The 26,398-nt window shown below is 46.3% G+C and overlaps 1 protein-coding gene across 1 annotated transcript; it reads left to right on the top strand.

Moving 5' to 3' along the window:
- The first annotated feature begins 234 nt into the window (after positions 1 to 234).
- Positions 235 to 24,530, top strand: Cfap92 (cilia and flagella associated protein 92 (putative)). The gene is made up of 8 exons (XM_012950263.2): positions 235 to 297; positions 815 to 1,105; positions 8,967 to 9,157; positions 10,611 to 10,815; positions 16,376 to 16,519; positions 19,102 to 19,189; positions 21,416 to 21,540; positions 24,373 to 24,530. Exons 2-8 carry the CDS (start codon positions 838 to 840, stop codon positions 24,528 to 24,530), a joined length of 1,179 nt encoding a protein of 392 aa, XP_012805717.2. The 5' UTR covers positions 235 to 297; positions 815 to 837.
- Positions 24,531 to 26,398: the final 1,868 nt, after the last annotated feature.

Raw genomic sequence — 26,398 nt, 5'->3', positions numbered from 1 at the left:
CCCCACCCCCAATACTTTTAAGTTTTATTCCGAGTAGAAATCCCTTAAAGATTAGATGAACGGACGAATGGGTAAAGACAACCGCATTCCCAATTTGCATGCACCTGTTGGACAGACCTGATGGGCTAAGGGGTGGGGTGGAGGGTCCGGGAGAAGCACCCCCCAACCTGAGAAGCCCCACTCTAGGCCCGCCCCTGCCTCGGCGTCTCCAGGCAACGGAAAAACAAAGTCCCTCCCATCCCAGCGCCAGTTTGCAGAGGCTGCATGGCAGGAGCTGATCCGCGTCCTGACTCACAGGTACCCCTGGCGCCTTGGGGTCCCGCCCCTACCCCACCTAGGACGCCCCTAGGGTCTCTTCTGGCTTTCAACATCCCCTTCCCTGGCGTTAGCCGGGGTTCTGCCACTGTGACCAGCGCCCTCTTGTGTCTTGCCTGGGCCATCTCTTCCTCCTGACCTCTCCAGGCTCAGGCCAGCGCTGTCCCGGTGTTTAGAAGTGGAAAGCCATGCACTGGCCCTACCCCGGGCAGATGTCCTCACCTGGGTCCACATGCCAGGAGCGCCCAACAACCAACTCCAGATTTGTGGAGAGATGGGCAACTGGGCTCGGGCTGGACGAATAGTTACTGTTCATCACTGCAGTGGCCACTGGCTCTTGTCCTTCACCCATTCATTCCCCTCCCCATCTTCTGAGTAAGCGTGCAGCAGACCGCGGTCCAGGCTTGGAGCGTGGGGGAGGCGACAGAGAAGGGAGTGGGAAGGTAGGCCTTCCCGCCCTGGGTGAGCTCACTGGCCCGCCCTTGACTCTCTCCGCCAGGACACACGCTTGAGCCCTGCAGCATGTCCCTGCAGGCTTGGGAGTGGGAAGATGTGGAGAGATCCAGTATGGAGCCCATCTCCCCCCTGACTAGTGCTTATCAGTCGGCCAGCGACAATGAGATGGAGGAATACCTGAAGGACAGGGCCGGGGCCCAGGACTGGGACTCTGATGACCATTACACCAGCAGCCTGAAGTCTTCAGGAGAGCTAGCTCGCACCTTTGACACCGATGAGCCTCAGGTTGTCCCTTGCAAGTTAATTATCTCCCTGGCCTTGCCAGCGATTACAGGTAGGTGCTAGAATAGAGTTCTAGTGCCTGCCGCACAAATGGGAGACACTACTGACCTTCCTCTGCCCCTCCATCCTTCTCCTCCCCAAGTAGAGAAATACAGTGGCTGGCAGTCAGAGAGATCAGAAAGAGAGGGGCTAGACAGATTGCTCAGTGGTTAAGGTGCTTGCCTGCAAAGCCCAACGACCCTGGTTCAGTTCCCTAGTGCCCATGTAAAGCTAGATGCTCAAACTGGCACATGTATCCGGAGTTCATTTGCAGTGGCTGGAGGCCCTGGAATGCCCATTCTCTCTGCCAGTATCTCTTCTCTCTATCTTATCTCTCTCTCTTTTTGTAAATAAATAAATAAATAAATATTTTTAATCATATATACAAAACTTTATTCAAAAGAGAAATGGCATAATAAAAATCATTCCTACCTATACGTAACAAAATATTCCTCATAGACTAGGATAAGAGATCATATAAATAATACAAAAAAAAAAAAAAAGAAAAAGAAGAAACAAGAAGAAATAATGCAACTGACAAAACATGCAGCAGGTTCTCTGCAAGTGGTGGCTGGGTTAGGTGTGAGTGATTCTCGTTTCCTTTCAAATACTTTTTTTTAAATAAATGATTATTTTAAAAAGAAAAACAAGCTGAGCTTGATGCTGCATGCCTTTAATCCCAGCACTCAGGAGGTAGGAGGATTGCTATGAGTCCAAGGCCACCCTTGGACTACATAGCGAATTCCAGGTGAGCAAAACCCTAACTTGGAAAAAAAAAAAAACCAACAAGAAAGAAAGAAAAAGAAAAGAAGAGAAAAAGAAAAGGAAAAGGAAGGAATTAAAAAAGAAATAGAAAAAGTAAAAAGAAAAGGAGCAGTTGATTGAGGGACCAGCTATGGGCCACATTGGTCTCTGTGTGGGCTCTGCATGCTTACTCCTCTGAGGCCCTGAGAAGTAGGTGACATGTTGTCTGTTTGTTACAGATGAAGAAACCCTGCAGAAGTGCAGCTTTGCATCACCCAATGCCTTACTTAAAGTATACCTCAGATTCATTGAATGAAAGTCTCTTTTTTAACTTTTTAAGCATTTTTTATTAATTTTCATTTGATACAGAGAGATGAAGAGACAGAGAGAGAGAGAGAGAGAGAGAGAGAGAGAGAGAGAGAGAGAGAGAGAGAGAGAATGGATGCACCAGGGCCTCTAGCCAAATAAACTCCAGATTCATGTACTGTTTTGTGCATCTAGCTTATGTGGGTACTGGAGAATCAAACCTGAGTCCTCAGTCTTCACAAGCAAGCGCTTTAACCACTAGGCAATCTCTCTAGCTCAAATCAAAGTCTCTTGAATGTAGAGTTGTATTGACTCAGCTGTTGCCACACAATTCTGTGTAACAGACGCAAGCAGGAGGCCATCACTGGCCTGGATGTGAGGCTGCTCATCTGGCCTGGGCTCTGGACAAATGGCTGTCCTCTCTGCTCCATGCGTTTTCCTTCGTCTTCCTGGTCAGATGGAGTAGCCCAGGCAGATACATCCAGAGGCCAAGGCTGGTCACACAAGCAATCGTCATGTCTGTGGGTGCCTCTTACCTTAACTTTTAGCATCTTTTTGGCCCGAGCAAGTCACAGAGTCCAAGGCGTGGCGTGGAAGAACGTGTTTTAGCTCTTTGAGTCTTCCTCTCTCCCTCTTTCCACTTACTTATGCATCCCATTTGTGAGTGGTTGCAGCCTGTCTTTGTGCTTCTGTTTTGTTGTTCCAGATATCTTTGAGGCTAGGCAGGTGTTTAATTTAGTTCCTCTTCCTGATGGAGCTTATTTTTTCTTGTTATGTCGTGACCTCTTTTTTCCATAAGTGCTTTTTGTTCTTTGGCCTCTTAATATCAAGCAAATGAGGCTGGAAAGAGTTACCTGGTAGAAACCAACCAAATGAGAACTGGTGCTCCCTAACCATCCTTGGTGCTCCCAACCTTGCAGCATCTCATAGATGTACCATTTCTTTTGAAAAAAAATTATTCATTTTTAAGAGAGAGTGAGTGACAGAGAGAGAATGGGCCAGGGCCTCTAGCCTCTGCAAACAAACTCTAGACACATGCGCCACCTTATGTATCTGGCCTATGTAGGCCCTGGGGAGTCAAACCTGGATCCTTTGGCTTTGCAGGCAAGCACCTTAACCACTAAGCCATCTCTTCAGCCCAGATTCACCATTTTTTAAAAAATTAATGAATTAGTTTATTTATTTATTTTTTGAGGTAGGGTTTCACTCTAGTCCAGGCTGACCTGGAATTCACTATATAGTCTCAGGGTGGCCTCAAACTCATGGTGATCCTCCTACCTTTGCCTCCGAGTGCTGGGATTAAAGGTGTGTGCCCCCATGCCCAACCTTTTTTTTTTTTTTTTTAAGGCAAAAATGGAAGCTTTTATTCAGCCAAACATGAGTTGCCAGGACTGACTTTCAAGAGCTAAGCAGTCAATTTGGGATTACAGATAGTGGGCTATATAGAGCTCTTCATCTGGGAGAAGATGAGGAAGGGGAAAGTGAAAAAAAAAAAAAAAAAAGGTTTCTTTAGGGGTGATCTAGGATAGCCAGGGTGTGACACCAGAACAGTGATCAGGTGACCTGAGAGAAAAGAGGTCAGGAAACCTAGACCTGGGGCATTGTTAGGCAAGAGAGGGATGATGGCTGGGTGGTTCCTTGAGGACTGTGGATGACCCACTTCCTTGTGTCTCTGTAACCATCCTGCTGTCCTCAGTGACTCCATTTTGTCCTGACCTAACATTCCAGCCTTTTGTTAATGATAAGAGATGAAGGCTAATTTTTAAAAATATTTATTTATTAGAGAGAGAGAGAGAAAATGGGTGCACCAGAGCCTCCTGCACTGCAAACAAATTCCAGACACATGCACCACCTTGTGCATCTGGCTTACGTGGGTTCTGAGGTCCACAGGTTTCTCAGGCAAACCCCTTAATTGCTAAGCCATCCCTCCAGCCCTTTAAAAAAGGGATGGCTTAGCAGTTAAAGCATTTGCCTATAAAGCCAAAGGACTCAGTTTCAACTCCCCAGGACCCACATTAACCAGATGCACAAGGGGGCACACACATCTGGAGCTGGTTTGCAAGGACTGGAGGCCCAAAGGTTAATTTTTATGTTGACCCTAAGGGCGATGAGTTCTTATGGGAGAGGTTGGATAATGCAGTCGATGGGTCTCTCTTCAGGGCAGGTGATGAGGAGGCAGTGTCATGGTGGCTAGAGGTGGCAGAGTGGTGAGATCAATAGCGCCAGTGTAGCATGTTGTTATGACTTGGTCCTGAGAGAAGCAGAGACTTCTCTCATCCCATCCCTGTATTGAGCTGGCTTCAGGGCAGTTGCTGGAAGACACCTGTTATAGAGAAGGTGAGGGCTCTGTGCACCCCAACAGAATGCAGAGGGGAGAATAAAAGGAGCTTGTTACTCTTGTCAAAATGCCAGGTGTAAAGGGAGATGAGCATTCAGAGGAGAGAGATAGAGGGCTTGGGGAAAGAGGAGGCAGAGGGGCATTTGGAGATCAGGGGAAGAGTAGGAACACAAGACAGTTTAAGTTTGAGATTGCCCATTGGGGTGGTAGTGTCCCTGGATGAGATAAGGGAAGGGCTAAAGCAGGAGGCGGCTCTGATTCTGGCTAAGGCACATAGGAGGGACTGGAGTCAGGGTAGGTGAAGTTAATCAGGGACAGGCAGAGGCAGAAGGCTTGAGTTCATGTTAGAGTCTACTATTGTAAACCAGCATTAGACAGAGGAGACCATTAGACTGAATCTTTGTTTATATTGTAGTTATATTTTTCTCATCGGGTGATTAATATCATGTAGGCTTCCAGATTTGACAGTATATGTTGGAGGTCAATAATGGCACTGTAGGAGAGACTTTTAGGGACCTGTGAGGAGTTCTATGACTCTCAGCATTGTCATCTGCTAGGGTAAGACAAGGCCATGCTGGCCCTCCCTCTTTTGGGAAGCCCGGAGGACTGACTTTCCTGCAATGTGACTCTCCTGTTACAGATATACTGACTTGGAATTTATTTCTGGGTCTCCACATCCTCTCTGATCAAGAAGGCAGGTAAGTTACCAGAGGCTAGAAGCTTAAGTGTCCCATCATCTCCCATGGCTTTTTGACTCTAGAGCAGGAACCAAAATATTGGTTATCCTTTTAACTCTAATGTTCCCTATTGATTTTGGCTTCTACATATGGTTATTACTTACTTAGAGAGACTGTACATATCATAGCAAAACAGATTAGTTAAAAAGAGTTCAGAAGGGCTGGAGAGCTGGTTTAGTGATTAAGCACTTTTCTGTGAAGCCTAAGGACCCTGGTTGGAGGCTTGATTACCCAGGACCCATGTAAGCCAGATGCACAAGGGGCACACGCATGTGGAGCTCATTTGCAGTGGCTGGAAGCCATGGGATGCACATTCTCTCTCTCTCTCTCTCTCTCTCTCTCTCTCTCTCTCTCTCTCTTTCTCTGTCTGTCTGTTACTCTCAAATAAATAAATAAAAATAAACAAAAAAAATTTTTCAAAGGGTACAGACATATCTGGTTAGCAAAGCAGAACTGGTTAGAAAATGACACAATAATTTAAAATCATTCTCATTAACATTTAAGTTTAGTTGTCAGGTGATAGGTAAGCTATATCTGGGACATAGAAAGCATACACATTTTATCTTTTAAGTATCTGTCAGTTATAAGTATAGGCAGAACATTTTAGAAGTCCTGAAAACAATACTTTTATCAATTATTTTACCAATAACTTTAAGGCAATTCATCTAATCTAGAAAGACAATATAAAAACTTAGCAACTGTGATTGAAAATAACTTTGGCTAGTCTGTATTTATTTATTTATTTTTGGAGGTAGGGTTTCACTCTAGTCCAGGCTGACCTGGAATTCACTATGTAGCCTCAGAGTGGCCTCAGACTCATGGTGATCCTCTTACCTCTGCCTCCTAAGTGCTAGGATTATAGACGTGTGCCACCATGCCCAGCCTTTTTAAAAATTTTATTTTTGTTTTATGAGGTAGGGTTTCACTCTAGCTCATGCTGACCTGGAATTCACTATGTAGTCTCAGTGTGGCCTCAAATTCATGGTGATCCTCCTACTTCTGCCTCCTAAGTGCTGGAATTAAAGGCGCGCACCACTGTAAGGGTCTGAGAATTGCTGAAGAAAGACCCTGGACTCAAATAGTATGTAAAAACAGAGTGTTTATTCTGCAGAATCAGCCAGCATGTGGGAGTTAACCATTCATAAGAGAGAGAGAATGAGTGCACCAGGGCCTCCAGCCACTGCAGATGAACTCCAGACGCATGCGCCCCCTTGTGCATCTGGCTAACGTGGGTCCTGGGGAGTCAAACCTGGGTCTTTGGGCTGTGCAGGCAAATGCCTTAACTGCTAAGCCATCCCTCCAGCCCAAACTATGGGCATTTTAAAGTTGGACTGAATACATTGTGTTTTATACCACATATGGTTATCAGTTTATCGGGGCCAGGGGCAGAACGTGGTGGTTTGATTCAGGTGCTCCCTATAAATTTCTGTGTTGTGAATGTTTCCCCTCCAGTCTCTAAGCCAAAATAAACCCTTTCCTCCCACAAGCTGCTCTTAGTTGGGTGTTTTCTGCTAGCTTCTTGAAGTAGGCTACAACAGCAGGGGTCCGTGGCTATTGTCACATTGCTTTTGGAAAAGATCATAATAATCTGCCCTCCATCTATAGAAAATAGGAGTCTCTGTCCACCTCCTGGATTGAATCAATCAATAAAAAGCTCTAAAAAAGCCAGGCGTGGTGGTGCACACCTTTAATCCCAGCACTCGGGAGGCAGAGGTAGGAGGATTGCCATGAGTTTGAGGCCACCCTGAGACTCCTTAGTGAATTCCAGGTCAGCCTGGGCTACAGTGAGACCCTACCTCAAAAAAAACTAAAAAAAAAAAAGCTCTAAAGGTAGTCATAATTTTTATTTTTATTTCTTTGGTCTTTTTTGAGGTATAGTCTCATTTTAGCCCAGGCTGACCTAGAGCTTACTCTGTAGTCTCAGGCTGGCCTTGAACTCACAGCGACCCTCTGACCTCTGCCTCTCCAGTGCTGGGATTAAAGGTGTGCACTATCATGCCTGGCAATAGTTATATTTTTGTAGAATGAAATCTAGATTCACATTTAAAGAAATCTGGGTTCATGACTGTAGTACTGGGGAGGCAGGAATATCAGGTAGGAGGCCCTGAATAGCATGCTGAGACCTTGTTAACACACACACACACACACACACACACACACACACACACACACCTATATATATGGAGTTCCTACGCCTCTTCCTATACTATGAAAAAGTTCAACCTAGAAGGTTCCATTTAAACTCATGGCAGGCTCTGACGGCCCTTTGGGTTGTAGCCTCGGGCTAAGCTTTCCTTACTTCTATATCATACCAGCTCATCCAGTTGACATGGGGTGGCCATTGTTCGTGAGGTTTTTGTTAGGCTGTTCCCTCTGCCTGATGTCTGCCAGTTTTGCTCCTACAAGATTCTGCTCATAGTCCCTGGGAAGTGGATTCCCAGGCAGTATTTGTTTCTGAGGCAGTTTAAGGTTAACAGGGCCCAGAAAGTAAATTAAAAATGGCTAAAGACAAGACATGTCCTTAAGTCTGTAAGGGGGTGGGGAGGGGATCTGATTTTGTCCTCTTTTTCCCTAAAACTTGACTGGAGGATATGAATAAGATTTCTAGTTGCCTAAGCATATGGTATGGGATCTGGTTGTTCCTTATCTCCCCTAAAGGAGTTCCCCTTGCCTAGAAATCTGATCAGAAAATGTGAATAGGATTATCAAGCACTTGGTGGTCGTGGCACATGCCTTTAATCCCAGCACTTGGGAGGCAGAGGTAGGAGGATCACTGTGAGTTCGAGCCCACCCTGAGACTACAAAGTGAATTCCAGGTCAGCCTGAGCTAGAGTGAGACCCTACCTCAAAAAAAAAAAAAAAAATTACAAACAACCAAAAAGCACTTAAACACCAGGCATGAGAAGCAGACTGACCAACTCAGTCCCTGTCTAGGAAATTCTCATAATAGATCCCATTCAGGGTCACCAGGCAGGGCTTGCATTTCTGGGGACGCCCTTCAGCCTTACAGCAGGAACTCTGCCTTGTTTGCTTCTTCCAAGCTCTAAAATGAACTCTTTCTTTGAGGTAGGGTCTTGCTTTAGTCCAGGCTAACCTGGAATTCACTCTGTAGTCTCAGGGTGGCCTCTAACTCAGGGAGAATTCTGCTACCTTGGTCTCCCAAGTGCTGGGATTAAAGGTGTTCCCCACCACACCCAGAAAAAATGAAATCTTTCTTAACCTCACCTTCTATGGTCTGTAGATTTCATTCTTTAAATTCATAACACAAGACCCTGGAGGCCTCTGATTCAGTAGTTCACTGTGACCGTGGGCGTCCCACACCCTAACTCCCGAGTTAAAGCCCAGCCAAGAGCTGAGAATGGCTCTGTCACTCTCAGTGACACCCTTGATTCCCATCTCCTTCCCAGTGTCCCGGATGTACTTCAGAACCCTGTTCATGCTGCTGCTATTACAAAAGCCACATGGTTGTGGGAATTTTCATTTGATTTTCACTTGCTGCATAGGGCTGGGCCTAGGGTGAGGCAAACAAAGTGGCCAGCATGAAACATGCAGAGAATATGCCCTTACAGAGCCATGCATGAGATCCCACCTCTCAGTTTCCATCAATTCCCAGTAGCTGTGTTAGGGGGCCAAGCCTCCAAAACACAGGCCTTCAGAAACATTTGCAAGCCACGGTACTCCTTTTTGCCTTCGAGGAGCTGTGGGGCCGACCTGTTTCCTGCAAAGCTCACTAAATCTGTATTTTCCAGGTCATAAGGGAAAACATACAACTTTTATCGATAAATATAAGAAACACCCTAAACCAGACAGCCATTTTGCAAAGGTTCGTCGCTACTACCACATTGAGTATTTCTTCCTGCCTGGTGATGCAGAACCCCAGAGGGTTGATATTGTGGTGTTTCCTTACACGGCCAAGGTGTTCCTGGAGACAGAAATGAAGGTGAGTGGCATGTGTGGGGCTTTGTGTGGTGTGTCACGCTCAGGACGCAAAGCACGCGTCACTGATGCTCAGTGTACACAAGCACTTGAGGTCACTTGAAGTGTGAGACCCTGGGGCCAGCCCAGTCCCCCGAGCAAGGGCCTGCACGCACCTGGGAATGCAATTACATGACTTCTTGCTTTCTTTTTAAAAAATATCTTGGGGGCTACAGAGATGGCTTAGCAGTTAAAGGCATTTGCCTATGAAGCCAAAGGACCCAGGTCCGATTCCCCAGGACTCACGTAAGCCAGGTGCACAAGGGGCACATGCAGCTGGAGTTCGTTTGCAGTGGCTACAGACCCTGATGTGCCCATTCTCTCTCTGTCTCTCTTCTCTCTATTTTTCTTGTTCTCTCCTTGCAAATAAATAGATAAAAACTAAAAATTTTGGGGGGGGTTGGAGAGATGGCTTAGTGGTTAAGGCATTTGCCTGCAAAGCCAAAGGATCCTGGTTTGACTTTCCAGGACCCATGTAAGCCAGATGCACAAGGGGGCACATGCATCTGGAGTTCGTTTGCAGTGACTAGAGGCCCTGGCATGCCCATTCTCTCTCTCTCAAATAAATAAATAAAATATATTTAAAACAAATATTTTGGAAGCTGAGTGTGGTGGTGCATGCCTTTAATCCCAGCACTCAGGAGGCAGAGGTAGGAGGATCTCTGTGAGCTCGAGGACACCCTGAGACTACATAGTGAATTCTAGGTCAGCCTGGGCTAGTTTGAGATACTACCTCCAAAAACAAAAACAACAACAACAACAAAAAAAGTGGGGGAGAGGAGGCGCTGGAGAGATTGCTCAATGGTTAAAGCCACTTGTTTGCAAAGTCTGACAGTCTAGGTTTGATCCCTCAGTACCGATGTAAGACCAGATGCACAAAGTTGGTGCATAGATCTGGAGTTCATTTGAAGCATCAAGAGACCCTGGTGTGTCCATACTCTCTCTGTCTCCCTTCCTCCCTCTCCCGCTCCTTCTCTCTCTTTCTCTCTCCCTCTCTGCTTACAAATAAATAACAAGCTTGTAAACAAACTCCAGACACATATGCCACTTTGTGCATCTGGCTTTATGTAGGTACTGGGGAGCTGAACCTGGATCACTGGGCTTTGTAAGTAAGCACCTTTAACTGCTAAGCCATCTCACAAGCCCTCTTTAGATACCTTTACTGTATGATTTCCTGGGTGTTTCAGAGCTTGAGGATCTTTCTTAGTGTGCATACGTGCACACGTGTGTGACTGTTTAAATGTGCACATGCATGCCTACATCTGCTCTGGTTTGGATCTGAGCTATTGCTTGTAAGTAGTTAGACGTGATATCTGTGTCATGCCAGCTCCACTGCTGGTGGGGTCAGATTGATGGGGGGCAGGTCCAGGCGGCTTCTCTATTTCCCACGGTTATCCTCTGCATGGTGTTTTACACAGACTGTGAAGCCATGGCAAGAAGGTGACAAAGTTTGGGTGTCATGGAGCCAAACTTTTAATGTCAACATGACAAAGGAATTACTAAAGAAAATCAATTTCCACAAAATCACAATGAGGCTGTGGGACACCAAGGACAAGATTGCCAAGAAAGCCAGGTATTATCAGTTGAAGAGTTCTACTCATTATGAAGAAACAAGTGTTTTAGGTAAGAAGTCATACATCCCTGGCTGTATTTGAAATGCTTCTGGAGACTTGAGATTTCTCCCTGCAGGCTGGACATCCCTTATCAAGGAATCCAAAATGATAGGTATTCTGACCCTGTCAGAGTGCAGACACGGCACTTCAAGTGGACAGTGTGTTGCCGTCTAGCTATGTGGTTAGCTTTCTCTGCCCATTAAAGAATTAAAAGGCAGGAAAAATTCACAGGAGCAATGTTTGTTTATTTATTTATTTATTTAAATTTTTTTTAATTTATTTTAATTTGAGACAGAGGGAGGAGAGAGAGAGAGAGGGAAAGAATGGGCACATCAGGGCCTCTAGACACTGTAAACAGACTCCAGATGCATGTGCCATCTGTGTATCTGGCTTACGTGGGACCTGGAGAAGTGAACCTGGGTCCTTAGGCTTTGCAGGCAAGTGCCTTAACTGCTAAGCCATCTCTCCAGCCCAAGAGCAATGTTTGTTCAGAATCAAAAGTAAGAAAGCAGAAGGAAGTAGACTCTCCAATTGAGGAGGAGAAGGGATCTGGAAACTGGCACCAGCCATCCCAGTAGGAGCTGGACTTTCACCGCATGAGGGAAGCCCTCCCACCCAGAGCCTCTGACTGGTCAGTTCAAATAAAGAGGAAGGCCCTGGTTGCTCCACAATGTATCCAGCACAACATGGGTCCCGCTGGCCACTGGAAAAACCCGCTCAAACAGGGAAGAATTAGTAAGTGAGGAATTAGAAAGTCACCATCTTGGAGTGGAGAGAGCCAGGCCGCAGCATTCAATGCCCTTCCCCATCTTAAACTGGCTGGTGATGGTGGGCAGGTCCCAGGACATCCATTTCTCATCTGTCAAACAGGGATGATAAATAATAGCACCCACTTGGCTGGCCTCCTGGAGGCAGGGTGATAAGAGCGGCCACATGGGTGTGCATTGTTCACAGAGAACTTAAAGGCTAGAAGAACTGCTGCTAGTGAATAGTGGAAGTCAGTAAGAGAACAGTGGGGTGGAGGCTATGTGTCGATGGCCTCCGGGCAATTGTAATTACCAGCCCTTGTATCCCTACTAAACAGCCCTGAGAATGGGCAGAGTCGCCTTCTGGTTTTGTGTGGCTGGGAAACCTGGGCTCTTTCACTGTCCAATCACCTTCCTGGGGACCATCCTGACATCACAGGCTTTGGGCTTATAATTTTCAGTCTCTCATCAATATTGCAGCAGCTACCTTCTTGTTACTAGGATAAAGCAACTGACCGGAAGGAACTTTTATTTCTGCTTATAGCTTGAAGGGGAATTTTCATCATGGTGGTGAAAGCTTGGTAGCGGGGTGCCCGTCACATCTTGTTGCAGGAGCAGTGAGGGAGCAGCAGGAGTGAACTACTTAGCACTAGCAGGGGGGGCTGGATTATAAAGTCCCAAGGCCCGGCCCCAGTGACACACCTCCTCCAGCAAGTTCCACCAGCGGGGGCTGGAGTGTGAGGCTTAATCACACGCACTGGGGGCCGTGGGGAGCATTGCACATTCAAATGAGCACACATATCGTGGGTACTGTTGGCACTTTGGCTCAGGTACTTCCTGACTGTGGGCTTTCCTAGGGGATGACAGGGCATTTAGTACCATCCTGGGCCTTAACTCACGAGCTGTCAGTTTTGTCTTCCTAGGTGACAATGGAGAATTCATTCAGACATTGGCAGGTGTTTGCAGGGGGTCAAATCACCCCTCACTAAAAAAAAAAAAAATAAATAAATCACTGATTTATGTGGAAACTACTAATCCTTGGGACCACATGGGAGAAAATGCCACCATACGTAACTTTTGTTTCTCAGACCAAAGGAAAGACCTGTGTCTCCATAGTGTGAGCTTCTGACTACCTGAGAGGTGTCCCTGGTAGGTTCTAGGTCCTGACTTGGCCCAGGTTTCCAGATTAGTGACCACCTCACATCAGAGCAGGTGTCAGGGCAATGGTTTCAGGATGGCCTGCAGAAGGGGCCAAGCGAGTCAGGGACCACAGAAGGAGGTCTCTCTGCCCAGGGCTCTTGGAGCTACAGCACCAGCTTTTCCTTGAGGCCTGTCCCAAGCCTGATATCCTGCCTCTTATTCTAAATACTGTTTTCCCATTAAAAGGATAATATTTGTTGGGGGGAAAAACACTTAGAAATGTTTAGCAAGAAAGGAAGAAAAACTAAAACCACATGACGGAGATGAGGAGATAGCTCAATAGTCAGCACTCATGTAAAGCCAATTGCACAAAGTGATGCAGGCATCAGGAGTTCATTTGCAATGGCAAGAGGCCTTGGTGTGCCCATATGCTCTCTCTCTCTCTCTCACACACACACACACTCTTTCTCTGTGTCTCTTTATAATAAATAAATAAACAAATAAATAAAAATATTAAAAACAAAACATAGGACTGGAGAGATGGCTTAGTGGTTAATGCTTGCAAAGTCAAAGGATCCCGGTTCGACTCTCCAGGACCCATGTAAGCCAGATGCACAAGGGGCACATGCATCTGGAGTTCGTTTGCAGTGGCTGTAAGCCCTGACACCCATTCTTTCTCTCACTCTCTCTCTGTCTCCCTCGAATAAATAAATAAATAAATTTATTTTTATTTATTTATTTGAGAGCAACAGATAGACAAAGAGGCAGAGAGAAAGAGAGAATGAGCAAGCCAGGGCCTCCAGCCACTGCAAACAAACTCTAGATGCATGCACCACCTTGTGCATCTGGTTTACGTGTGTATACTGGGGAATCGAACCTCAAACTGGGCTCCTTAGGCTTCACAGGCAAGCTCTTAACTGCTAAGCCATCTCTCCAGCCCTAATATATATATATTAAAACACAAACACAAAACATAAGCCAGGCGTGGTGGTATATACCTTTAATCCAGCACTCAGGAGGCAGAGGTAGGATTGCTGTGAGTTTGAGGTCACCCTGAGACTACAGAGTTCATTCCAGGTCAGCCTGGGCCAGAGTAGACCATTCCTCAAAAAACCAAAAAACAAAACCAACAACAACAAAATCATATGACACCTGCCCAGAGATGGTCATTGCTTACAGCCTCTTTGTGGACCTCATGAAACTATTGTCCTTTCTCCTGACTTTTGTCTCTTACAAAGATGCCTAAAGGGGGCTGAAGAGATTGCTAAGTGGTTAAGACACTTGCCCACTAAGCTTGATGGTTTGGATTTTCAATTCCTCAGTACACATGTAAAACGAGATGCACATGTGTCTGGAGTTTTTCTGCAGTGGCTACAGGCCCTGGTGTGCCCATTCTCTCTCTCCTTGTAAATAAATAAATAAAAATATTTTAAAAATTAAAAAACCACAGACATCTCAGTATAGAACAAAGAAGTCTATTCCTTATGACAGAAGAAAGGCTGTTTGTTTGACAGGTCATGCTGGATGGAGGTCTATGGTCTTAATGGAACATATTAGAATGAGTCTTACTGGAATATTCTAGAATTAGTCTTCTCTTTGCTTTCATCTGCACAGTTTCTTGGCTTTCTTTTTTTTTTTCCATGCTGAATGCAAAAGATGTTGTTCTTAAAGTCTCAAAGCCCTGCCTGACCCCTCCTATGCCCACTTTCCAGCCTCAGCACCTGCTCAGGTCCTGCCTGCCTGGAGGGTCTTTGGACCTCTCTGATCTGCGGCTGTCGCTGCCCCTCTCCCATTCAGATTCCCTTTGAACTTGTTTTCATTTTTATTTTGCAAGAGAGGGTCTTGCTCTGGCCCAGGCTGACTTGGAATTCACTATGGAGTCTCAGGGTGGCCTCTAACTCATGGTGATCCTCCTACCTCTGCCTCCCAAGTGCTGGGATTAAAGGTGTGTGCCACCACACCCAGTTTGAAGTCGTTTTTTTTCTCTTTTTTCTTTTCTCCTCTCTCCCGTGTCAGTCCTTTGGCCCCGATACTTCAGTACTCTGTAATTTCCCATGACTGCTCAGTAATTTAGACCACCAAGGACAGCCTTCTGAGTCTGGCCTTGATGGCGTTCAGAATTTGCTTCTCATAGCTCATTCTTGCTGGCGTACCCACCCTCACTCAGGACACTGGGCTCCTGTCAAGGCTGTCTTCAGACAACTGGCCATGCTTTAGAGGCCCTCAACACTCTCTCCAAATTTTCATTATTTTACTTTGATTATTTGTGTGTGTGGTGGTGGGGGGAGGTGGCGGCAAGTGAACACCAGATGCGTGCACCACATTAGGTCTGGCTTTACCTTGGTGCTGGGGAATTGAACCAGGACCTGCAGGCTTTGCAAGCAAGTGCCTTTAGCTGCTGAGCCATCTTCTCAGCCCTTTTTCTCCAATAATACTTATTTGTCCCTAAACAATGAATCAAATTTAATATTCCCACTTATTTTATCTTTCTTTCTTCTTTTTCCAGGTAGGGTTTCACTGTAGTCCAGGCTGCAGGGTGGCCTCGAAGTCATGGCAATCCTCCTACCTATGCCTCCCAACTGCTGGGATTAAAGGTGTGCGCCACCACGCCCGGCTTCCCCCAGTTCTTTTTTGTAACTTCAGGTATCTCCAGTTATTCTCTCCATTTGTTCATCTTTCCAGGAATGCTTGTAGCTGGCATGAGTGTGAGCACCCCCCCCCACTCCAAACAAAAACAGGAGGAACAGATGACTCCCTTGCTGGGGACAAGGAGCACTGGTGTGGGCCTGGCTTGGCTCAGGACCCCTCCCCGAGTCTGATACGGGAAAGTTACCTAAGCTCAGCTTCCTCACGTGTACTTGGGAAATATGATGACACCCCCTGGGGGGTGAACTGTGGAGACTCTGTAGTGACGCAGTACACTGAGGTGCTTGAAGGAAGCCATTGCTGTGTGGTTGTCCTGGCATTTGTTGGCAAACACCCTGTGTTGACTCCATGGCCAGGGATCTTATCCCCTTTCTGTTGTGCGGTGGTTTGAACTAGGTGGTCCCCATGAACTCATGCTCTGAATGTTTGGTTCCTAGCTGATGGCAGTTTGGGAGGTGGAGCCTTGCTGGAGGAGAAGTGCTATCGGTAGTGGGTTTAGGGGTGTTGTTGCCAGCTCTTTGGCTCACTCTCCTGTTGCTGTTTGCCACCTGCTGTGGCAGAGGTGATGCCCAGCCTCTGCTTTGCCATTTTTCCCCTGCCATCATGGAGCTTCTCCTCCCATCAGTTGCTTTTTTTTTTTTCTTAAAGATCTTTTGTTTTTAAATGTCACTCTTAGGAAGGAAGCAATATTTTTGTTTTTATTTTTATTTATTTGAAAGTGACAGATGGAGAGAGAAGGAGGCAGATAGAGAGAGAGAGAGAATGGGTGCACCAGGGCCTCCAGCCACTGCAAAAGAACTCCAGACACGTGCGCCCCCTTGTGCATCTGGCTAACGTGGGTCCTGGGGAATCGAGCCTCGAACCAGGGTCCTTAGGCTTCACAGGCAAGTGCTAAGCCATCTCTCCAGCCCCCGTCAGCTGCTTTTGATGGATGCTTTCTTCCCAGCAATGAGAAGGCGACTGCACCATGCTGTATGTCCTCGGGAGGTGTCAGGCATTCAGCAGGCCTTTCTGGACGATCCTTTCTTTGCATTCCAGAGGAAGCGAAAACTTTGGTTTTAAGTCAGAAAAAGTTGTCTATAATAGGCACTGAAAGAGCCGACACTGTCCAAGAGGAATTGCATCTGGATAATCTACCAGGACATCATGACAAGGCAGAAAAATACTCGAAGTCTCCACAAGGTGAGTAGGGATAACTGGTCGTAGCTGAGCTCAGGGGCAGGGCACACCCTCCAAGTGCAGGCCGAGTCCGCCCAGAACCCTCTGGGTCACTGTCAGGCAGCACAGTCTTCAATAGAGGCTTGCTTCAAATGACTGTGCCTAGCTGTTGTAATGTACATTTATTTTGTGACTTACAACTCCCCCCACCCCCCATCACCTTTTCTGGCTGTAGAAATTATATATGTGTTTTAAAAGAAAATTTAAGGCAAGTATGGTGGCACGTACCTTTCATCCCAGTACTTGGGAGGCAAAGGTAGGAGGATCACAGTGAGTTTGAGCTCTGAGAGTAGTGAATTCCAGGTCAGCCTGGGCTACAGCAAGATCCTACATTGAAAAAAAAAAAAAGAAAGAAAGAAAGAAAAGAAAATTCAATCGATACAGAAACGTATAAAAAAGCAGGAAAAAATTATCTATACTGTTATCATCGATTACAGTTAGTATAACGTTTGGTTATCATGTGGCAGCAAGTTTCTCTCTTTCTCTCTCTTTTGAGACAAGGCCAACAGACTGGCCATTTTTTTTTTTTTTTTTTAAATTTGAGAAAGCAAGAGTGAGTGTGTGTATGAGAGACAATTGGTGTGTCAGGGCCTCCAGCCACTGGAATTGAACTTCAGACGCACGTGCCCCCTTGTGCACATGTGCAGCCTTACACTTGCATCACCTTAGGTACTGGGGAATCAAACCCAGGCTGTCAGGCTTTGTAGGCAAGCACCTTAACTGCTAAGCCATCTCTCCAGCCCAAATTTCTCTTTTAAAATTTAATTTAATTTTTAATTATTAGAGAGAGAGAGAGAAAGAGGGAGAGAGAGAATGGGCATGCCAGGGCCTCTAGCCCCTGCAAATGAATTCCAGATGCATGCATCACCATATGCATCTAGCTTATATGGGTTTTGGGGAATTGAACCTGAGTCCTTAGGCTTCACAGGCAAATGCCTTAACTGCTGAACCATCTCTCCAACCCAATTTCTTTTCTTTCTTAAAAAAATTTCCTTTTCATTTAAGTAATTTATTTATTTTTGGTTTTCTGAGGTAGGGTCTCGCTCTAGCTCAGGCTGACCTGAAATTCACTATGTAGTCTCAAGGTGGCCTCAAACTCATGGAAATCCTCCTACGTCTGCCTCCCAAGTGCTGGGATTAAAGGCATGTGCCACCATGCTGCGTTTGATTTCTTTTTTAAATATTTATTTATTTATTTGAGACAGAGAGAGACAGAGATAGAATGAGTATGGGTGCACCAGGGCCTCCTGTCACTGCACACAAACTATAGACACATGTGCCACTTTATGTATCTGGCTCTATGTGGGTATTGGAGAATTGAACCTGGGTTGTCGGGCTTTCAGGCTTGGCAAGCAAGTGCCTTTAACTGCTGAACCATCTCTCTAGCCCCAGTTTCTCTCTCTTTTCAAAGAGATTTAAATTTTTTTGTTTTGTTTTGTTTTTTGAGGTAGTGTCTTGCGCTAGCTAAGGCTGACCTAGAATTCACTATGTAGTCTCAGGGTGGCCTCAAACTCATGGCGATCCTCCTACCTCTGCCTCCCAAGTGCTGGGATTAAAGGCGTGAGCCACCACACCCAGCCCAAATATTTTTATTTATTTGTTTATTTGCAAGTAGAGAGAGTGTGGGAGAAAAGAGAGACAGAGATAGAGAGAGAAATGAGCACACCAGGTCCTCTAGCCTCTGCAAACAAACTCCAGATGCATGTCCCACTGTGCACCTAGCTGTAAGTGGGTACTGGGGAATTGAACCCAAGTTGTTAGGTTTTGCAGGTAAATGCCTTAATTGCTGAGCCATCTCTCCAGCCCTTTAAAGAAATTTTTAAAAATTTATTTGAGAGAGAGAGAGTCACTGCAAACAAACTCCAGATGCATATACCACTGTGCACATCAGGCTTTATGTGGGGAATAGAACTCAGACTGGTAGGCTTTGCAAGCAAGTGCTTTTAACCACTGAGACATCCCCCCCAGCCTCAATTACTCTTTAAAAAAATTTTTTTTTGTTTTATTACCCAGAATATATGTAGGAGTTCTGTATTTTTTTTCAAGGTAGGGTCTCACTCCAGCCCAGGCTGACCTGGAATTCACTAAGTAGTCTCAGGGTGGCCTTGAACTCACAGTGATCCACCTACCTCTGCCTCCTGAGTGCTGGGACTAAAGGCGTGCGCCACCACGCCTGGTGGGCTTCTGTAGTTTGAGATAATTGGAGATAGAACCACGAGCAGTTTCTCATTTCCTTAAGGCCTCTCTGTAAACGTGGCTCACTCCATCTGACAGGGCTGGAGTCTACTTCACCTTTCCTATGGTTGGGAACTTAAGTGTGTTTTCAGTATTTCTTAAAGGCAGCACGAATACGTACATGAGAGTTTCTTCTTTTTTCTCGGTGGGGAAACATTTTAACGACATGAAGCCCCTGCTTGCCTCCATTTACCCCAATAGCTAGAGCTAGCGTGGCCTGTAAGCACGTGTCATAGAAATGGGCAGGGAGCCTTACTGGCTGGTGACCAGTGCAGAGCAAGACGTTGCATGACATTTGTTCCTGTCCTCAGAGTCTCACTTCACAGAGTTCGAGAGTCCTTCCAAGATCAGTGACGAGTTTGAGAAGTCGCCCAGATTGGAGGACGTTTCTTCATCCTGGTAAGGACAGAGCGGCTTGCGGGGGCCCGGGGCAGTGCCTCTCCTTGCGGGCCGGGTGCTGGCTGCCTCGGGGGTGCTGACGTCTCCCCCCAGGAAGCATGCACGTGGGGACAGTCCAGGCAAAGGCGCCCCACACCCCTGAGGGTCGGGCTTACCCGGCGGGGCAGTTGCACTTGTAGCCCCCACCTTCTGCGCAGTGACAGGTGCTCTCAGTGAGCTCCACGGTCAGAAGGTTGGAGCTTTGGGGTCCCCTAGAATGCAGCCCACACTCTTTACCTTTGAACCCTTGGCTGGAGCTGGGATCCCAGGAGCCAAGCTGGTTCTGCAGAAGGGGGACGTGGGAGAATGAAGTCTGGCTTTGTGTCTCCCAGTGTGTTGAGGAGAGAGCCAAGAGCCCTGCCATTAGGCATTCTTTTTCTCCTCCTCCTCCTTTTTTTTTTTTTTTTTTTTTTTTTCAAGGTAGGGTCCAGGCTGACCTGGAATTTACTATATAGTCTCAGGGTGGCCTCAAACTCACGGTGATCCTCCTACCTTTGCCTCCTGAGTGCTGGGATTAAAGATGTGTGCCACTACGCCCAGCTCTTTTTCTCCTTCTTTCTGTACTTCCTTCCTTCCTTCCCCCTTTCCCTCCTTCCTTCCTTCTTTCTTTCCTTCCTTCCTTCCTGTCACAGTCTGTGTTGCTCAGCTGGGCTCAAACTTCTGAGCTTGAGCCAGTCTCTTGCGTCGGCCTCCTAAGTAGCTGTGATTAAAGGCACATACAACTACATCCAGCTAATAACAATCTTGACTGTCAAAATTTGTTTTTGCACTGAATGTACAGATTAGTTTGGGGAAATGAACATTTATTTATCTAGTCACACCATCCCTGATTATAGCATATCATTCATTTAACTCTGGCCCTCCTTTGGGGGTTGGTCTTCTCTTTCTGCAGATGTTGTAGACAGCTCCTGAATTCCTACAAGTGAATTTCTAGATGTTTTATTGCTTTAGCTACTTAAAAAAATATATTAGGGATAAAAATATATTAGAGATGGCTTAGCAGTTACAGCACTTGCCTGTGAAGCCTAAGTACTCAGGTTCCATTCCCCAGTACCTACATAAAGCCAGATGCACATGGTGGCACATGCGTCTGGAATTTGCTTGCAGTGCTTAGAGGTCCTAGCATGCCCATTCTCTCTCTCTCAAATAAATATTATTTGGGGCTGGAGGAATTGCTTAGCAGTTAACATGCTTGCCAGCGAAGCCTAAGAACTCAGGTTCGATTCCTCAGTGCCCACACAAGCCATGGTGGTACATGCATCTGGAGCTTGTTTGCAGTGATTGGAGGCTCTGGCACACTCACTTTTCTCTCTTTCTCTCATCTACTTCTTTCTCTTAAATAAATAAATAAAATATTTTAGAAAAAAAAAATATTTTCCATTACATTTTCTAGTTGGTTTGAACCTTGATGGTGCAAGTATGGACCGCTGAATGGGCTGAAGCATAGTTCGTATTTTATTTGACGAGATCTCCAGACCATTCACAAGCACACTGAATTTAAGAAGCCCTATCATTGTTTATCTGTTGAATTTATATAATATACAAATCTATAAATTAAAAAAATACTGAGGCTGGAGAGATGGCTTAGCGGTTAAGAGCTTGCCTGTGAAGCCTAAGGACCCCGGTTCGAGGCTCGGTTCCCCAGGTCCCATGTTAGCCAGATGCACAAGGGGGCGCATGCGTCTGGAGTTCGTTTGCAGAGGCTGGAAGCCCTGGCGCGCCCATTCTCTCTCTCTCCCCCATCTGTCTTTCTCTCTGTGTCTGTCGCTCTCAAATAAATAAATAAAAATTAAAAAAAATACTGGACTGGAAAAAGAAAAGAAACCCTAGTTGAAGGGAATGCAATAGGGATTTTATTTCTATTTATTTATTTGACCAAGAAAGAGGGGGAGAGAGAGGGAGTGAAGGAGAGAAAGAGAGAGAGAAAGAATGGGCACGCCAGGGCCTCCAGCCACTGCAAACTCCAGACGTGCGCCCCCTTGTGCATGTACATCTGGCTAACATGGGTCCTGGGGCATTGAACCTGGGTCCTTTGGTTTTGCAGGCAAACCTTAACCACTAAGCCATCCCTCCAGCCCACAATAGGCATTGTTAAAAACCCCGCCATGCTGTGTGCCAGTAAGTGGATCCTTTGGTAATGACCCGCGAGTGTTCTCTTCACCACGCCTCCTCTGTGGGGCTCTCTAGGTGGAGTACTGGGAAGACGCCACCTATGTCCTTGACCGGGGTCACCATGACGGAGATCAAGGACTTCATTGAGCAGGTGTCCCTGAGCAGCTTCTCGAACCTCATAGAAAGACAGAAGTCTCAGAGTAAGTGAGGGCAGGGTTTGGGAGTTTTCTAACCTAACTAGACTTGAAAAATGATTAAATATTCCAAACTTGAGCACTTCAATAAGGTTTTTTTTTTCCCCCTATCTGACTAAAGGTTAAATAGTTTATGTTGGGTTTGGGGTTTGTAGTACAGGACCCAGACAAACTGTTTCTTGGTTCTAAAGTTTTTTTAAAAATATATTTTATTTATTTACTTGAGAGAGAGAGAGAGAGAGAGAGAGAGAGAGAGAGAGAGAGAGAGAAAGAGAGGGAAAGAATGGGCATGCCAGGGCCTCTAGCCCCTGCAAATGAGCTCCAGATGCATGTGCAACCTTGTGCATTTGGCTTTACGTTGGTACTGGGGAAATAAACTTGGGTCCTTTGGCTTTGCTAAGCCATCTCTCCAGCCCCCAAAGTTTTATTTGATGCCAGGCAAGCCTGCAGGGATCCAAAGCAAACGAGAGGGCATCCTCAGAACCTGAGTAAAGGGAGGAAGGAGATTAAGGGCTTTCTGGAAGGGGAGAGGGGGCAACTGCGCTGTGAGGAAGGGGCTCAAGCATCCATGGCTCAAGGGGACTCAAGCCCACTCGACTGGGGGGGCAATTTCTTTCTGGGTTTTGATTTTATGGCCTCTTATCCCTGGAGTGCCCACACAAACACTTTCAGTGAAGTGAGGCTTGCATGGCCAAATCCCCCCACCCAGGGGCACAGGTAGTGGTGGGAGGGAAGTCTCATTCCTCATGCAGGACTTGGGACAGTCAGGCTTGGTCAATTTCCTTTCCAGTAGATAGGGCTTATCTGGTCCTAGGCACACCTGTTGGAGTGGATGGACAGGAGAGGCAGTTTTTTCTTGAACTCTAAAACTCTACACACCTTCATTCATCCTTCCACCTCCCTCCTTTTTATTCCTTCCTTCTTCCTTTCTTCCCTCCTTCTTTCATTCTTTTCTTCCTTCCTTCTTTCCATCTACTCACCCTCATCATTCAGCTCTCATCACTCCGTCAATAGTTTTGCATTCTTGGCACAGGAGCTGTGCAAACAGAGATGTGAAAATCTCTGTTTAAAGGAAACTTTTGAATGAACAATTACAACCACCCCTGTTTGGGCTAAGTTGAGGCTTTTGTGGGGTTTGGGCGAGACTCCAGGACAGACAAGAAGCTGCTTCTTGGGGAGATGAATGGACAGCCTGTCCTATCAGCAGAGCTGTGATCTTAGACACAGGCTGATGAGCAACAAGAATCCTTGGAAGCCACTAATTCCACCTTCCCCTTCTCAGCCTGGACTCCCACATCCATTTTCCAGTAAGCAGGTGTGTGTCTAGAGTATGAGGCGGAAGCTTCTAGAGCCACCTCTGGTCTATTTCATGTTGGTTTGTCCAGCGGCAGCTGCCATAGTTATTTACTCAGCAGAGCATCAGCCACTGACCTGGTTCCCGTCCCACAGCCTGTGGCTGCAGAGGAAGGACTATGGGTCCTCTTGTCTGCAGAGATACAGCTGAATGGACTCTCCTGCATCAGAGGCCTTGAAGTCTGGCTCACAGACTCACATCTGAACACCTCTCAAGTCCTCTGGAGTCTTCTCCAGAAAAACATGCTTTCATTGTTAGTGAAACTTTCCAAACATTTTGTATTTTGGAAGCAAGCACCTTTAACCACTGATCCATCTTCCCTCCCCAACTCTCAATTTTGGAATAAACATAATAATATTTATATAAGTAAATATAAATATAAACGAATCTCTCTCTGTCTCTCTCTCTCAAATTAAAAAAAAAATGAGTTTATGGGGGACATACATTCAAACTTCAACAATGCTCTGTAAGTCTTCAACTTCTTTGTTCTCACCTTTATTGAGTTTATTCTTGTCCATATATGTAGAGCCAGCACTTTCTGACTTCTGCAGTGCACCCCATCAAATGGACATGCCTATCATCATCCAATCCTGTTTAAGGCCCTTGAGTTTTTCTGACGTGCCTGTGTTTAAGCCCAGGATGCTTGTCTAGAGGTCTCCTGGAGGCGAGGCACCCCCCTGCCCTTGGTTTTGATGGCTGTCTGGTCTGGGCCTTGCTGACCCTGTGAGCAGAGAGTATTTCATCTCCACGCACTGCCAGTGCCCAGTAGCCCTGACTCCCAGGGCCACATGCGGTACATTTGAGAGGCTTGTGTGGTCCTGATCTTCCTGAGAGAGGGATAAAAAGGAGAAATGCGGAGATCCATGCACTTGGAGCAGAGTGCTAGTGAGTACCAGGGACAGTGTTTTATGGAGAGGAGAGAAACGCTTTATGAGGGAGGGACCATGGCTGGTGTGCAGAAGTAGGGACTGGGGTTGCAGGTGGTCTTCCCTCCTCTTAGACCAGAGGTTTTCTCAAATACCACACCAGGCGGCAGTCTCAGAGCCACATGGTGGGGGGGAGAGTGGGGGGATGGGTGGGGAGCTGTGGGACTCTTAACACTGCTCCTACTTGACAGATGAGGTCGCTGCGTTAAAGCGCCCCCACAAGGTCCCATCAGGAAGGTAGAACTGGGTCTGGAACTCAGCTCAGGCCCAGAGCCTAACTTCAAACCTCGCTCTGTGGCTGAGCTGGCTTGAGAACAGTGTCCCCCCATCTCAGAGTGATTTGATTTACCCTCACTGTGTGCCTGCCCATAGCTGCCAATGCCCTGCCCTCCGTGCTTCACTGCCTCTTCTGGTTACTGGGAAGGGGCAGCAGCACAAAGGACCACCCTGCCTTCCAGGAGCTTCCAGAACCTTCCTAAGCCTCTGTAGCAGATGTAAATTCACACTGTGGCAGTTTGGTAAGCCACCTGTTAACATTTCCTTCCTTTGCTTCCTCAGCTAAAGGGAAAGAGCTCGAGGGGAAGAAGAGACAGACAAAGAAAAGGAAGAAATCTCAAGCAGAAGAGGAAACTGACCCCAAGCTGGAGGCCGGCTTCTGGAAGCACAGTGTCTTCTCCATACAGCTGGGCGTCATGCCGCTCCTGGCCGGTAGCTAGCTCTTACCGCTCGTGATCAGCATGCTCACTGGTGGGATGCTGGTACTGACTCTGACATGTAGAGAAAGGAGCCAAGGCACAGGGAGGTTGGGTATATTCCCAACATCACATAGCTTGGAAGTGGGGAGACAGGATTTTGAACCCTGTCTGTCTGATTCCAAAAATCCAAGGAAATCTGGGGAAACATCATGACTGTATGAAGCTGCTTTGTATAAATACCTCCCTACAAGTCCTTACAAAAGCTTCTAATAGAGGGAATGGAAGGAGAGAAGCTATTTTTAAAATATTTATTTTATTTATTATTTGAGAGAGAGAGAGAGAGGAAGCATATGGATGTGCCAGGGCCTCCAGCCACTGCAAACGAACTGCAGCTACATACACCATCTTGTGCATCTGGCTTATGTAGGTTCTAAGGAATTGAACTTGGGTCCTTAAGGTTTCACAAGCAAGTGCCTTAACCACTAAGACATCTTTCCAGCCCCAAGATGAGCCATATTTTTTCTTTTTCTTTCTTATTATTGACAACTTCTATAATTATAGACAATAAACCATGATAATTTCCTCCCCCCTTACTTTCCCCTTTACATCTCTATTCTCCATCATATCCCCTCCCTCTCTCAATCAGTCTTTTACTTTGATGTCATCATCTTTTCCTTCTCTTAAGAGGTTCTTGTGTTGGTAGTGCCAGGCACTGTGATGCCATAGATATCTAGGCCATTTTGTATCTGGAAAAGTGTATTATAAGGAATCCTACCCTTCCTTTGGCTCTTACATTCTTTCCACCACCTCTTCTGCAATGGACACTGAGCCTTGGAAGGTGTGAGAGATGTTTCAGTGCTGAAGACTCCTTTGTCACTGTTGAGAGAAACTTTTTTGTTTGTTTGTTTGTCAAGGTAGGGTCTCACTATAGCCCAGGATGACCTAGAATTCACTATGTAGTCTCAGTGTGGCCTCGAACTCACAGCACTCCTCCTACCTCTGCCTACCAAGTGCTGAGATTAAAGGTGTATGCCACCATACCCAGTTTAAGAAGCCATTAAAAAAAAAAAAAATATATATATATATATATATATATATATATATATATATATACACACACACACACACATACACACACACACACACACAGAGATAGAATAGGCTGACAAGGGCCTCATCCACTGAAACTGAACTCCAGATGCTTGTACCACCTAGTGGGCATATGCGACCTTGAGCTTGTTTCACCTTTGTGCATCTGGCTTATGTAGGATGTGGAGGGAGATTGAACATGGGTCCTTAGGCTTCATAGGCAAGCGCCTTAACTGCTGAGCCAGCTCTCTGGCCCGAGAGAAGCCCTTCTTATTGAACAGGTATGAAGCAGCAGCCACTCTCTATGTGTCACATCACTTCTCACAAGGGATCTGCATCCTCCCTCTGAGTGAGGGGGCGGGGCATGGCTTGTCATCCTCACTATCTTTTTCAGTGAGGGGAAAACAATCAGGTCAAAAGAGGTGGCAGAAAGAATGTAAGAGCCGAAGGAAGGGAAGGAGTGCTTTGCAATACTGTTAGACACAAAGTGGTCGTGGCACTCGTGACCACACAGTGGCTGATGAGGCCTACACAAGACCTGCATCACAGGAGGGTGAAAGATGAAGACGTCAAAATAGAAAAGAGACTAGTTGGAAAAAAGAGGGGATAGTGGCATTAGAGAGATGGCTCAGCAGTTAAGGCTTGCCTGTGAAGCTTAAGGACCCAGGTTCGATTCCCCACTTCCAACATAAAGCCAGATAGATGCACAAGGTGGCACATGTGGCTGGAGTTTGTTTGCAGTAGCTAGAGGCCCTGGTGCACCCATTCTCTATTTCTCTCTCTCTCTCTGCCTCTTTCTT

This window comes from Jaculus jaculus, chromosome 6 (genome assembly GCF_020740685.1).
Source record: "Jaculus jaculus isolate mJacJac1 chromosome 6, mJacJac1.mat.Y.cur, whole genome shotgun sequence".
NCBI lineage: Eukaryota > Metazoa > Chordata > Mammalia > Rodentia > Dipodidae > Jaculus > Jaculus jaculus.
This window is presented reverse-complemented; position numbering and strand designations above follow the sequence as displayed.

What these genes read in the sequence shown, in the direction of transcription:
- Cfap92 (XM_012950263.2), top strand. Translation starts at nt 838, where the DNA reads ATGTCCCTGCAGGCTTGGGAGTGGGAAGATGTGGAGAGATCCAGTATG. An exon ending in GGCCTTGCCAGCGATTACAG is followed by an intron (nt 1,106 to 8,966) that starts GTAGGTGCTAGA and finishes TGTATTTTCCAG; the next exon opens with GTCATAAGGGAAAACATACA. An exon ending in ATACTCGAAGTCTCCACAAG is followed by an intron (nt 16,520 to 19,101) that starts GTGAGTAGGGAT and finishes TCCTGTCCTCAG; the next exon opens with AGTCTCACTTCACAGAGTTC.